General features: G+C 36.3%; 2 protein-coding genes across 4 annotated transcripts; one reads left to right on the top strand and one right to left on the bottom strand.

The window, feature by feature from the left end:
• Positions 1-427: 427 nt before the first annotated feature.
• On the bottom strand, positions 428-6,794 carry LOC109185367 (ASC1-like protein). 3 transcript variants are annotated; one of them, XR_002054972.1, is made up of 10 exons: positions 6,467-6,794; positions 4,692-5,180; positions 4,131-4,360; positions 3,438-3,593; positions 2,981-3,166; positions 2,474-2,658; positions 2,004-2,081; positions 1,441-1,749; positions 889-1,263; positions 428-718 (listed from the first exon to the last, which is right to left on the bottom strand). XR_002054972.1 is itself a non-coding variant. In XM_019335361.1 (8 exons), exons 2-7 carry the CDS (start codon positions 4,827-4,829, stop codon positions 2,044-2,046), a joined length of 933 nt encoding a protein of 310 aa, XP_019190906.1. In that variant the 5' UTR covers positions 4,830-5,180; positions 6,467-6,794; the 3' UTR covers positions 788-1,007; positions 2,004-2,043. The 3 variants fall into 3 exon arrangements, 1 of the variants encoding a protein (XP_019190906.1); XR_002054971.1 differs by having other exon boundaries at positions 1,441-1,715; XM_019335361.1 differs by lacking the exons at positions 428-718; positions 1,441-1,749 and having other exon boundaries at positions 788-1,007.
• A 1,238-nt stretch (positions 6,795-8,032) lies between these two features.
• LOC109185271 lies at positions 8,033-10,740 on the top strand. The gene is made up of 4 exons (XM_019335251.1): positions 8,033-8,036; positions 8,068-10,172; positions 10,250-10,538; positions 10,616-10,740. Exons 1-4 carry the CDS (start codon positions 8,033-8,035, stop codon positions 10,738-10,740), a joined length of 2,523 nt encoding a protein of 840 aa, XP_019190796.1.
• The last annotated feature ends 4,838 nt before the right edge of the window (positions 10,741-15,578 follow it).

Raw genomic sequence — 15,578 nt, 5'->3', positions numbered from 1 at the left:
CAATTGAGTTCTTGATCTTGTCAATGATTCCGAACCCTTTCAATGCATCTTTGTTCTCCGGAGCTCCCTTTCTCTCCTTTTAGTGTCTCCGTATCATCCAACAAAACCCACCCATCGCAACCCTATTTACATCCAACAAAAACAACAAACTTCAATTCCACCAACTTTAATTAGCACTTTGAGCTTATGATATGTCAATATTTTCCTGACAATATCATAAGCTTATTGTTTCATGGTTGGGGCAAATCGAATTGACAGACCGAAAAGATCCATGATGTTTTTCACCGTCTTACGTTGTTGGGGTACAACTAACTGTGCAAGCTGATCTGATGAGACCTTGTAAACATGTGTAGAGAGTCAATAGAGGATGTAACTAATGTTGGCAAGAAAATGAAACTGGAATGTCTGAAACAAATTAAAGGGAAAATATAGAATGTTGAAATAATTAAGACAGTTCTTGTTAAAATCTAAATATCAGGTGTACGGATCAGAATCAAGAAGATAATCTTTACTACGCCAAGTCCAAGCAAAGTCATATGATCCATTCCCGGTAAGACATCCTTGAGCAGCGAAGATTTCACAGAAGGTTGAGGCCATGAAACACACACTGCCCAATAGTGCGGCAGCCAAGCCATCCACTACACTTCCTGATGGGAAATAGTCTAACCAACCGAGAATCATCATGGCCACCGCTGAAAATTATGAAATTTTCGACCACCTGAAAGTGATTTTAAATCAAGTAGAAAGCAAAAAGTGGTCAAAAATAGCAACAAAGGTTTTTCCGGATACCAAAAGTGGTCGAAACAAGGCTTTCGATTTGATTTAAGATCACTTTCAAGTAGTCGGAAATTCCATAATTTCCAGAAGCGCTATCGCCCTTTAGCTTACCCTTCTCTCTCTAATGATGTCTCCAGCTTGAACGCAAGTGTTTCATCGGCTGGAAGCTTACCCCTAAAGCTTTGCCACTGCATCAGATCTCTCTGCAGTGATCGGATATTGGACTGAGACTACAAACATCAATCTCAGGTAGGATAAGTGTTCCAACAAAGATTTTGGAAGACAAATGGTGAAAAAAGTAAAAAGACATTGCAATTATAAGGAGAGAGGGGTGAGAATATTTCTCAGCGTTAGGTGTAGAAAACAACAGGAATGGAGACGGAAGAGGATGCTTCAATCGCGGGGCAAAGACATCTTCCAAGAACAACCTTGAGGGTGGAGGAATATCTGTCAAGATGTCTTCCATCTTCTAAGAGGCCCTATTCCCTGCACAAATGCAACAAAATCTCTCATGTCAACCAGATAATTAATTGTATATCACAAGAAGATAAATCAACTTGACTGCTTATTGGCTTAATGCCTATAAGTAATTGGCTTAGTTATCACAAATTTCACAATGAAGCCTACTATTTTACACAATATTAAAAATGTGAATCGGCTTACACCATTGCTTTCTGGGCAAGCCATGAGAGTCCTGGCAACAAGTACAATGTCTCAAGCGGAAAGCAAAAAAGAATGAATGGTGAAGTCCCAGAGCCAGCAGAAGAACTACAATAATGGTTGATAAAATCGGTTTCTAATAACAGATCAATTTTTCCTTTTTGAGTTGCAATGTTTTCAATCCCCTACTGATCTAACAACATTTCACAATACACAAAAGCCAAAGCTGTCATATCAGAACATCTTGCTCCAAGTAACCATCATGTCTCGTCTTCTCACTGCAAACGAAGAACAAGAAGCGGTTGATTCAACCTGCCGTATAAATCCCAGAACAAAGAAATCTATATACATCAGCTACAGACTGCAGGATACTTGAGAACACGAGAAAGTGGAACTTAAATGGATTAGATACGAGGAAACTCCCTTGAACTTTTGAGTGGTCCCATGCATGATTGTGGTTTCTTTTGATTATTTTCATGAAGGCATATGTATATGCCCTAAGAGAAGTGTTTGTGATTCCATTTCTTATGCAGTTATACCACACGGTAAAAGTTAAATTCTGTTACCTTTATGTGGAAGACGAAAAGTAAAAATGTTCGGGCTTGGTCAATCTTCATGCTCATTCTCATCCTCGGCCTCGGAATCTGCACAAGGTAAAAGGTTACGAAAGATTGCAAACACTTGAAGATCGATATCGAAATGATACATGGTGCACATCAAGATCACGTGTAGTAGAAAACGAAGTTGGTATAATAGACCATGAACCCAAAAGGACTAAATTTGGTAGCTTTAAAAGTCAATGACTAAAATTGGAAACGAGTGATAATCAGAGGACTAAATATGGAATTAACTCCAAAGTTAACTATGCATAGAGGTTTCTAGGTTAAAAAACTAGTAATGCAACAATGACCAAAATAAGGTGGCGTGAGAATCACTGCCTTTATGACCTATTCATTTATTTTACAGATATTTGGACATGCATTAGCCATTAGTTAATAACATAAAATAAATATAAGAAACTCGTAACAGGACATACCAGATCGAACATCTTCACTAACTTTGCCTCGTGCTTGGATTTGTTTAACAAGCATCCTGTACATCAACACCCACCAATACACATGAAGAACAAGCAAGCCAAATAGAAGTGTGTTGAAGATGTAGTAACAAAGCGGTCCGTCGATTCGGTGTTTCTCCTTATCCAACGTCAAGAGAACTTCATAGCTGCATTTTCAGAAAATAAAAGTAACATTATTGTAATTCCAAGCTCATAAATGGATGCTTCATTTCAAAGCAACTTTAGCGCGTTGCGTGAAATGCTCTGTCGGGTCGGGGTGTGGGGGGCCCTTAGGGTTGGGGTTCAGCTTTTGGGAAGAATGAATAGAGTGAAAGTGAGAATTCAACGAGTGATGGAAAATATTCAAGACACACTAATTGACAAATAAAGGCCGAGGTAGAAGTCCAATTCACTTTTTGGGATTTTGTGAAACCACCTTTGAACTTGGGAAAACTACGAAAAATGTAAAACGGGAAAGCCATGACTTACCTTGTACTCCATAGAATCCAGAAAGGAAAGTACGTAAGACGAAGCACAATCCAAGATAAAACAAACAGAACAAACGCAAAGCTAGCAAGACTTTCAGCGCCACTATATTTGGACATCTTCCCTATTTCCAAAAATATGTCACTTGCATCATGGAGAGCTAAAACAATTGACCCAACACGTGCAAACCTGCACAAAGAAATTATAGGAAGTAAAAACATTGAATGTCGAATATGCATTGTTTACCTTAGGTTATTCCATATTCCTTAACTTGTGAACAACTAATGTCCTCGAGTTTTTGAAGTACTTGAAATTGTAAACATATGCTTCATTTTGCTCGGGCCATATCACTTTCCTTTACGCTACTAGCTCATAAAAATTTGCATATGAAGTGTAATTTTTACCAATGATTCGAAAATTGCCGAAAAAGCAAAAGGCTCACCCCTCCACAAAAACACACCTGAATATATAGGACAGAACAATGAGAATAGCAGTTGCAACATGATGGCTCATCGAGACACCGAAGTCAGCCCGCCTTGTTTCCCAAAAGATAAGAGCAAATATGGAATATGTGTAGAATCCACCAGCATACATATAAAGTGCCTTCAATTTTGACCTAAATTGCAAAACAAAACCACTGACCCTTCAAAACTTGGAAAAGGTAATAATTTTTCAACCATACATAGGTAAACTAGGTAAACATAGAAGAGGCATGCACGGGCAGCTCAGTTGGTTCTTGGGTAGTAGATTGTGGGCAAGAACACAAGATCAAACCCTGGCTGCCGCAATGTGGGAGTTACACCCAAAATATAGTGGGCCCCTGGCACTGGTTCTCCCAACTAATGGACCGCTGAGTCACCGTGATTCACCCTCCATTTGTGGGGCGTGGGGCCCTAGGGGCGAGGAAATTTCTTCATTTGTGGGCAAGTGAAACATAAAAGAGATATCACATGGTCAACCACTACCAACAACCCTCCCTCACCCCAAAAAAAAAAAAGTAAACCAACTACCAACCAAAGTAAAGAAGAAAACCCAAAAGCAAAAATCTAAAAAGGGGGAAGTTTAATTAGCAGTGAAGGAACTGAAGCAAAAATGTGTTGTGTAGACTCATGCCATAAAGAACATAACCTTCAAAGGAACCAAAAGCTCTTACTTGTATTTTTGGTCGGGCCAGACCTGATCCCCAGGACCTACCCAGAAGTACTTTGTTTTCTTGAACCATGGCTCATTGTAAGTCACCACAAGTGAAAAGATCTCAGCTGAAAGAAAATACACACACTTCCATGCTGATTCCTTGAATTTCCTCACTTTTTTCCTCCTTTCATCTGTCTCATTTTCCAGCACCCGCTGTCCCTTTGGAAACATCAACCACCTAGCTACATTCTACAACATGCATATCCAATTCCAAAATTACAAAGACCTTCCAACAAGGGCAATACAAAACTGAAAAGCAAATCAATCAATCAAAAAAAAAAAAAAGCAATGTTTATGCAACATGTATCTCATCCCATATTCCTATTACATATCAAACACAACAAAACCTGCTTATGCAACTTGAAACATGACCAAACATCTACAAAAGAGCATCATCATCAAGAAAAATCAAGTCTTGCTGCAAAATTTCCATGTTTTTTTCTCCACAAACTTCTGCAACTAATCCAAGTACTCTAAAAAGAAGAATATAATGTACAAGAAAAGAGCAAAAGATGAGCACCTCAAACACGAATCTATCGAGCAAGAATCTGACAGTGGGGAAGAACAGCGCGAACAAGGGAAGAACCGCGAAATCCTGGTATCTTGGGTATGATTCCTGCTCCCAATCTATCATACCCAGCTTTTCCAATACCTCCATGCCCGAAAAAATTCCCAAACAGGTTAAAGATGAAAAGGAGAAGAAAGAAGGGAAAATTGTTTATTGAAGTATGGATATGGGGACGTGGCGACGAATCAGAAACATTGGCTGGGACACTTCATTGAAGAGCTCGAATTAAGCAAGCGAAGACAGAAGACTGGAAGAGTAGATTGGATCAGATTGTGAATGGAGGCAGTAAAAAGTTCCTTTACTTTGGTGGTGGCGTTGTGGGGCCTGATTGGACCGCCTTGTAAAATTCCATTTATGCCCTTTGCCTATCAACTTCCTCGTTCACAAACATACCAATCCCGCTTCTTATATATACCACATCCTTATCATGTGCAATACAATCTGTTCGGCAGTATATTCAAGTCAAGTCAACAGCACAAGTAACATATGTATATACCTTGGCAATATTAAAAGCCAAAGACCAGCTTCAATTGTTAAAAAAAGACTACCAAAAGTTAACTGGATTCATTTTACAGAAATATGGTGTCTTCAAAGGAAAAATTTTACCCAGTCACTATTATAAACAGGTACTTTTTCCATCATTTTGGTCTGAATGTCTGATACCAACTGGCTTCTGCAAACTTTTATTTCACTATTACACGATTAGTAACCATTACCCTAAAAGTGACAACTAAGAAAAATTCATGACAGAGTCCAAGATGAAAATTTTATAGAGTGCCTATCCTAACCCAGTGAGCTTATTATGAGCTTTTGTCTGTAGAAGCATGAAACACGATTACAGTAAAAGGATTAGTACACTCAAACATTTCTAAAATCAAGACGAGCTTTTTAAGATGCATCAACACCTCAAAAGCAAGATTCTGTTGCATTTGCGAGATGATAGTGTGTAAGTGTGCCATGGGATGGGAAACAAAAAGGAACACATGGACACGAAAATCACTGGCTTGTGAAGGTGGCTGGTACAGGAAAAAATGCAAATCAGACAACAATTTAAACTTGGATCAACCAAAATTCATTAGGAAGGCTCCCCTGACATGGACGACATGATTTTGAAGGTACAATAAATAAATGTCACAATGTCACATATTTACCATATATCAGTGGTGCTTTTATATTCACCTTCTGTAGTTCCCATCTTATAACCATTGTAAAACCCCTAAAATCCACCCAGTTATATAGTTTTCTAAATAATATATTTAAAGCAACTCAATTTTGAAACAATTTTTCTGCTGCTTTTATTTTTCCTTATTCCTTTCATTTTTATTTAGTGTTCTTCAGCTTTTCCATGAACACCTGTCTTTCATTTCATTGTACTAACTTCTTTTATTCCCATAGTTCCTGCACACAGCTCAGTTCCTTTCTTGGTTAGCTTCAAATAAGGGGAAATAAAAGGCTATCTTATTGACGTGTTTCAGCTGGATTATACGCAGTATGTAGTACTAAAGCGGGTAGAAAGCTATAACATAATCGCAGAGAAGTAAACACAAACAAATCAAATTTTAGAATCGTTTCGTTTTCAATTTCAATTGCATTACGAACACATATTGAACATTAATCCCTAAAACTTCTAAGAATTGTATAGATCACAGTATCAAGCTAGTTCCTTGGAGAAAAGGAAAGCCGGAAGAATGTATACATACACACAATAGATTATGTTTGAGAGATACCTGCAGTTGAAATCGGGGAAACGGAGAGCGACGGCGACGGCGACCGACGAAGAGGAGAACCGTTTCGAACGGAAGCTCAGTTTTGTACTTCTATGAGTTCTATCTATGCTTCCGACCAAAGTGAAATCGGATAAACGGCGTCGTATGTTAGTCGATTGACCAGATCTATTCAAAAATCAAGGATTTTTGAAAGGATCAATCGATTTACACAAAATCGACAGATTAAGCTCTCGGACTAGGTAGCAATGTAGAAAGAAGTAGGAGATTGTTCTTTGTGGCTGAGTGTAGAGAGACAGAAATGGTGAAACGAAGAAGCTTCTTGATTTCTATCTCTGTTGAGTGTTGACTATGTTTTGTATTTATTATTAGAGTTAATTCCACCAATGGTCCCCCGACTATTATGATTTTTCAAAATTAATCCTTGACTTTTAATTTGGACATCTTAGGTCCCTTGACTTTCAATTTCTTTCCAATAGTGGTTCTTTCATCAATATACTGTTAATTAGAAGGGGTAAATTCGTCATTCAACTTGCATATGTATTATTGACCGTATATTGTATAATTGACCGTATAAGAATTAAGTCGAAGCATAATCCCTAAAATTCAGTCGAAGAGTTTTTCTCCTAAATATGCTCCCAGTCGTCGAAGAACAAAAATCCCAATTCCCCTCCTTCAAACCGAACCCTAATCTTTGAATTAAAAGAAGTGAGAAGTGAGATTGTGGTGGAAGAACGAAGCGCATTCATGGATTCGAGAGGTTTAGGTGGCAATACTCGTCCACCAGGTAATTCCATTGTACTCTGTAACATTGTACTCGTAACATATGAGATTGAGGCTTTTGTTTTATTTTGTTTTGTGTTCTGTTGTGCACTAAAATGGCGTGTGTATTGTGTATTTACGGTGAAGTAGTTTGTACTCTACAGTCGAATTGTATATTGAATTGTTTGAAGTAGTACCATGCTTTACAGTGAAGTAGTTTGTACATATACTCATGATACTTGAACAATGCTATATTGAATTGTATATTTTTACTATTTTTACTGTGGTTAGAGGCAGTGCCTAAGGAATAACCCAATGTAAAGTTTTTATATTTGCTTCGTTTACATACATGTGGGGACCATTTTTGCATTTGTCTGGTTATGCATCTGCTGGGGACCATTCTTGGGCTTTATTTTAATGTATTTACTGTAAAGTAGTCTGAAGTGGACCATCTGTTGTCTGGTAACTCAAAAGTATATGCATTGCTACTTTGTGTACTCTAAACTGTATTGGATTTTCTCAATTCTTTATTTCAGGAATTTTTACTCTTAAGTTAAGACATGGAGGTATGATAAGTCAAACTTTACCTCCTAACTATATAGGTGGCACTGTTACTTCATTTAATGACATGGTAGAAGATGAGTGGGGGTTGATTTGTTTACAGGAGAAGGTAGGGGAAATTGGGTATCCCCTGGATGATAGTTTGAGCTATTTCATAGGCACTGAAGTAGGGTTGCAAGAATTGGTGAAAGATTTTGATGTTTGGAACTTAATTAACCAATCTTGTTATCCTAAGGAAATAGAAATATGGGTTGTAAAAAAAGGGAATGGTGATGATGCAGGTGAGTGTGCTGCTAATGGAGATGACAATGAAGAAGAGTCTGATGCTAGTGAGGCAGAATATGATGGTAGTGAGGAAGAATATGATGGTAGTGATGAGGATTACAATTCAGATGCCTTAGTTACTGTAGGTGTGAATGATGATGAAGAATTTGTAAAAAATGTAGATGTGAATGCAGAGTATGGAGGGTTAGTAAATGTAGAAAGCCAACCCAAACAATCTGAATCTACATTTGGTAATGAAGTCAACTATTCTGATGAAGGAAGCTTGATAGGCAGTGAGGATGAGGCAGCAGGGTTTAAATGGACAAAGTATTTACAGGACATTGAAGGTAGTTGTCCTAAATTTGCATTAGGATTAACCTTTAAAGATAAGAAGGAGTTTCGAGAAGCTATAACAAATTATGCAATCAAAGAGGGGAAGGAAATGAAATATGAAAAAAATGATAAAGTGAGATGTGTGGTGAAGTGTAAGCATGAGAGCTGTCCATGGAAAGTTACCCTGAGGTATGATAAAGATGATAAGTTTTGGAAGATAACTGTGTTAAATGAGAAACATGATGGTTGTGTAAGGACTAAAAAGAATTCAATGGTGAATTCCACCATTGTTGCAAAAAGATGGAAACAAGAGATTAAAGGACATTTGGATTGGAAAACAAATGCATTTTTAAAAAAAGTTTGCATTGATGACCATTACACACTAAGTAAGAAGCAAGCATGGAGGGCTTTAGTCAAAGCTAAAGGTGAAATAAGACATGAGGCAGAAGACTACTTTAATAAGATCTGGAGCTACTGTATGGAGATAGAAAGAACTAATCCCAAGTGTACTTATAAAGTGAAGCTGAGTGAGTTGCAAGAGGATGGAAAAGACAGATTTTTGAGGATGTATATCTGCTGGGAAGCAATGAAGGAAGGGTTTAAGCATTGTAGGAGAATAATTGGCCTAGATGGGTGTCACCTAAAGTGTAAAACTGGAGGCCAATTATTGACAGCAGTTGGAATAGATGGGAATGAAAGTATATTCCCAATTGCTTATGCAATTGTAGAAGGTGAGAACAAGAACTCTTGGACTTGGTTTCTAGGTTTGCTAAAGACGGACTTGCAAATTCATGACATGGTACAGAATGAGTTCACAATGATGTCAGACAAGCAAAAGGGTCTCATAGAAGCCTTTGAAGTTGTGTTACCCGGGGTTAGGCATAGATTCTGTGTTAGACACCTGCACTGTAACATGAGGGTGGCTGGTTTCACAGCAAAAACAATTAGAGATGCCTTGTGGAAAGCAGCAAGGGCCACTACAGTCAATTACTTTACTGTGGCACTACAAGAGTTAAGAAATCTAGATGAAGATGCCTTTGCTTGGCTTGCTGATAAACACCCATCTGAATGGAGTAGATCCCACTTCACTGGAACTTCCAGTTGTGACATTCTGGTTAATAACATTTCAGAATCATTTAATGCAATGATCTTGACAGCTAGGGAAAACCCTGTGATTAATTGTTTGGAGATAATTAGGAAAAAATTAATGTCAAGGCTATTTGAGTTTAGATGTAAAGCTGCTGAATGGAGTGGAATAGTTTGTCCAAATATTGTGAAAAAAATAGATGACATTGAGCTTCTTGCAGGAGGACTAAATGGCTATCAGTGTTCTCCAATGCTCTTTGAGATCCTAGGGACACAATCTGGGCAGTTTACTGTTGATTTAGGTAGAAGAGCTTGTTCTTGTAGGAAATGGGACCTAACTGGAATCCCTTGCCAACATGCAGTTTGTGCAATCTGGATGAAACATGGAAAAGGACCTATTTGGCATTATGTGGATTCCTGCTACTTGATTTCCACATACAAGAAAACTTATGAGGGATGTATAAATCCAATGTCAGGTTATGAAGATTGGCCTATCACTAGTAGACAACCTCCATTGCCACCACTGTATAAAGCAAAAGCTGGAAGACCTAGAAAATTGAGAATGAAGTCTAAAGGTGAGATCAGTAATGATGGTGTGCATTTGTCAAGAAGACATGTTACTTTACATTGCAAAAAATGTAAAGAATTAGGCCATAACAGCAGAAAATGTCCAAAATACCCTACTGTGAAGCCTGCCAATCAGGTTAGATAATTTGTATTTTTTTATTACATTACAGTCATAATCTATTTGCATTAGTAAACAACATAAACTTTTTGCAGTTCAAAAGAAGAACATCAAGAGGAGTAGCTGCTGCTACTGTCCAGGCTGATCAACCTCAACTCCAGGCTGCTGCTACTGTCCAGGTTTCTGCTGCTACTGTCCAGGTTTCTACTGCTACTGTCCATGAACTTGATGTTATTACTCAACCTGAAGTTGAAGATAATCAATGGGAGATTCCAGATGATGTTTTGGATGCACATTGGCACCAAATCGAAATTCAGACACAAGACATTGATGGAGGGGCTTCACTAAGTAACAGTATGGAAATTCCAGTCATAACAGTTCCTTGTAAGTTTTAGTCCAGTCCATTCCTTCAATTTTAATAGAGTATTTTACCTACTGATTGAAACTTGTACTATGTGTAGTTGAACAAGCAGAAGGGAGTAAAGGGAAACAAGTCATGCAACCCAATATCCCAAGAAAAAGAACAGCCCCAATGAAGTTAGATGGGAAGAAACAACCAGTGAAGAAGTATGCTACAAGATTATAATCCACATTGGATTAATGGGATTAGTTGATGTGTGCTCACTGCTTTTTGGATATCATATGATGTAACCTAGTCACTTTTATAAACTATTTTGCATATCATATGATGTAACCTAGTGAACTAGTCTATTTTGAACTTTTATAAACTATTTTGGATATGATATGATGTAACCTAGTGAACTAGTCTATTTTGAACTTTATGTTATGTGTTTTGATGACAAAATTGGCTTTTGATGTGTAATGGGAACTAGTCACTTTTAGTAATGGATGGTTATTTTACATCATTGTCTTTTGATATGATGATTGTTTCCAGATGGTTATTTTATAGCATTGGCTATTGATATAGATGATTGTTTCTAGATGGTTGTTTTACAGAATTGGTTGTTTCCAGATGGTTTTTTTTTTTTTTTTTTTTTTTTTAACAAACTTGGCTTTTCTTATTATGTAAATGGAGTTTTAGAACATAACCACATAGATGTTTCTAGAAATGGAGTTTTACAGAATTGGATGATGTTTAGTGGTAATGTTATGTAAATGGAGTTATAGAATCTGATTTAATTAAACATAACCACAACTACTACCAAAAAGTTGATTTCTTATTCACACACTTGGCATAGAAGCTTACAGGCAAGTTCCACTTTCTAAGCTTAACCCCTAAAATTCAAACATTCAACATAAGGTTCTTGTTTTCTCTAAGTACATTGCACAAGCTTGTAGCCTTGTTTCCAGTCTTGCAATTTTTTCTTCATTTAGATTGATCCTTCTCAATAGCCCAGGAATAATTCTTCTTGACCAGCGCACATCGGCGGATCATACCACCTCACAAAACCACACATTTGCCTTCCCTACAAAGATTCCGGCAAGTTAGTTGATAGGAATTAAACAAATTTTAAAAATGCAATTGCTAGCTTCTCACTATGGCATAAAGTGTTTGATATGTCAGTCTTACACAAATTGAGGAAAAAAAAGAAGTTAAAATTGAAAACTAAATTTGAATCAATATTTTGTGACTGCCAAATGAAGAAAATATTAAGAGCATCTGATTGGGTGAAATACTGAAGTGCTTTATTTAATTTCTAGGTTGTATTTCATATCTTAGATTTAACATTTGAAGTTCATTGGTTCCTTGCATATGATGTAACTCAGATCTGCATTACTTGGAAGTGAGGCAAGTTTTATGTTGGATAAATGTCTACCCCATACTAATTCTCCTCATTATCTCATCATGGAAACTGAGGGTTCATTTTGATTTAGAAAATTCAAATTTTCTGTATAACACAAGGACTCAACTTGGTACTGTTGTAAAGTTTCTTGATTAACAAATTATGATGATTTTAGTAGCAAGTTTAAACAAAAATTGCTCATAATTAAACAACAAACACAACAAAAATAAACCCCAAAAAAAACCAAAAATTTTACCCCAAAAAACCAAAAAATTTACATTCAACTGGAACAAAAATTAAATCTGTAAAATTCTTAAAACACTCACATTTTCGATTGAGCACGCCCAATACCTTCTACCAGGATTATCATTCGTTCAAGATGTTTGAAGCTTCAACCATTGCCCACATTGACAATTTGGAATGGAAACCAACTCACCGTATATGTATCCTTGCCTTCTTGAAGAAGATGAGCTAGAGCTGTTGTACCTTCTAAACATCTCAGAGGACACTAGGGCTTCCACGAGATAAACGCCAATGCTGAGAACTAAGAGATAAACAAGGGATTGAGAGTATATATCGCGTATAGGGATGACCAATATACGGTCAATAATACATATGCAATATACGGTCAATAATACATATGGAAGTGGAGTGACAAATTTACCCCTTCTAATTAACAGTATATTGATGAAAGGACCATTATTAGAAAGAAATTGAAAGTCAAGGGACCTAAGATGTCCAAATTAAAAGTCAAGGATTAATTGTGGAAAATCATAATAGTCGAGGGACCATTGGTGGAATTAACTCTTTATTATTATTATTATTATTATTATAATAATTATTATTATTATATTATTATTTGTATTATTATTATTATTATTATTATTATTATTATTATTATTATTATTATTAGTTTTTTTTACTAATAATAATTAAACAATATTAATTACCACAATATCTATGTGATAAGTCCTCCGAATAAATTTTTATCTTAATTGGATGTATAAAGTCAGTGGATCGACCAGTTATTTTTCTGATATATGGAAAGTTGATGGTGTGTAGTACGATTTCTTTAGAGATGCGTGTTATGCTAGAGAGTTAGTAGAAAAATAACAAAGAATATATTGACGCAATACAAGAAGCAAGTGAATGGGCTACTGGAAGTAATTTAAGAGGATTGTTTGTAACGTTGTTAATATCAAACTCAATTGCAAAACTAGGAATTTGGGAAGGTGTGTGACACCATTTGTTAGAGGATGCACAATTCAAGCTTCGACAAAATTTGCGAATTTCAAGTATTTTATAGTACATTTATCGTTTTTTTTTAATATATGGTACATTGCCGGAATGTTATTATGGATTGATAAGTGCAATTATATGTTATCAATATTGCATATTTGGTGTTGACTGAACATCAACAAAAGAATTTTATATTAATGGAAATAGAAAGGATGCTATCAACATTGGGCAAGAGTTTGAGTGACTTTCCAAAAATGTCGTGTTCAAATGAAGATAATTACAATCTAGCAGCAAATGGATTGGTACACAAGGAATTATCTTATGACAGTGCTGCCCAAAAGGAAGAGTATGAAGTTTTGGTCCGCCAACTCACTGAAGAACATGGGACAATATATGATGAGGTAATTGTAGATGTTAAGAGCAACACGGGAGGATTGTTCTTCGTATGGGGTTATGGTGGAACAGGTAAGACGTTCTTATAAAGGGCATTGTCTTCGTCTTTAAGGTCAAAAGGAGAAATAGTTCTAAATGTTGCGTCTAGCAGCATAGCGTCACTTTTATTGCCCGGAGGAAGGACTACGCATTCAAGGTTTGCGATACCTATCTCTATTAACAAAGATTTCACTTGCAACATTACGCAAGGTCGTCCTTTGGCAAAGTTGGTTGTGCAATGCAAATTGATTATATGGGACGAAGTTCCAATGATGCACACACATTGTTTTTAGGCTTTAGACAAGACAATGAGATATTTGTTACGATTCAAAAATTCTAATAGTTATGATATGACTTTTGGAGAAAAGACAATAGTGTTTGGCAGGGATTTCAGACAGATTCTTTCAATAATTCCAAAGGGCACCGGGTAGGACATTCTTAGGGCAAGTATTAATTCTTTCTATTTGTGGGGAAGCTGTAAAGTTTTTAGGCTCACAAAAAATCTACGTCTAAGATGCGTACAATCACATGCTGAACTTCAAGAGATTGAATAGTTTACATGGTGGATTGCTAATATTGGTGATGGGGTAATTGTTAATTCAACTAACGGTGAAGATGATATTAGTATTCTGGATCACTTATTATTGCAGTCTACTAATGATCCTACTGCTACAATTGTTGATAGCACATTCCCTATGTTTCGTAGTGGTGACACTCATCTTGACTATCTTCAGAACCGTACTATAAAAGTTGGGTCACCTGTCATGCTATGGAGAAATATTGATCACTCATTAGGACTATGTAATGGTACAAGGCTAATTGTTACAAGGTTGACTGACCATGTTTTGGAAGCTCAAATTATGCGTGGAACGAATGCAGGAACAAATGTTTAAATTCCTCGAATGTCGTTAACATCTTCTGATTCAAGATTGCTTTTCAAGTTCCAAAGAAAGCAATTTCCTTTGATACTATCATATGTCATGACAATAAATAAAAGTCAAGGGCAAACACTATCACACATGGGTTTGTTTTTTAGAAGGTCAGTCTTTAATCATTGTTAAATCTATGTAGCAGCCTCAAGAGTAAGTAATCCTAAGGGATTAAAAATTTTAATGTGTGGATTATGTACCATCTGTAAGTACAACTAAAAATGTAAGTTTTCAATAATGTGTAATACAATTGCAATGTTAATCGCTTTCACTATCATTGCACAATACTTATTTTTTAAATCTACATTGACAAAATTTGTCATCAAATATTAACAATGTGTGTTACTATTAATCAATTCACACTTAATTCTTGAATCAAGTAATGACATCAAACGGAATAATCCCAAAGAGTCCCACATCTATAAAATAAAAGAGAACATATGGGTTTATAAGGTCATGGGTTAGACTAGCTAATTGATTGAATTCAATCTTTTAGTGTGGTTTGGCCATGTGCATTATAGCTCAATTAAGTGATCTTAGCCCAATTTTTGTTTAAGTCACGAGTCTGAATCCCAACTCTCTTGATTTGAGTCGATCAGCTATCCTAAACTAGTTTACTTCCTCGTATTCTTTTGCGAATTAAGGTTACAAACTACATTACATGTGTCTACTTTTTTGTTGCTTTCCCTTTTTATCCCAAAAATAAAAATAATTATTTTTTTAAAACAATCTCATATGAAATAATAAACTCAGTTTGAGACTCTCCCATCACTATCAATATTACATAGGGAGTATTTTGTAAACAATTGAAACAATTAAATTTTGGATTCTTAAGCCTCCTTTTATAGGAGCTTCAAGGCTCCCCTGCCACTTCTCCCATGTGGAAGAAGTGATATAATTAAAGGGAGCCAACGCAGCTCCACTGATACAATTATATGGTTAAACCTGCTAACACAATATGCTTATCTGCTAACTACTAATATAATCTGTTAATTGCTAACCGCTGATTGCCAAACGAAACCATAAACTACTTTGCATAATCTAATCTCTAAACATGAATTGCCATACCAAGATTTTCC

Source organism: Ipomoea nil, unplaced genomic scaffold (genome assembly GCF_001879475.1).
Source record: "Ipomoea nil cultivar Tokyo-kokei standard unplaced genomic scaffold, Asagao_1.1 scaffold1317, whole genome shotgun sequence".
NCBI lineage: Eukaryota > Viridiplantae > Streptophyta > Magnoliopsida > Solanales > Convolvulaceae > Ipomoea > Ipomoea nil.
This window is presented reverse-complemented; position numbering and strand designations above follow the sequence as displayed.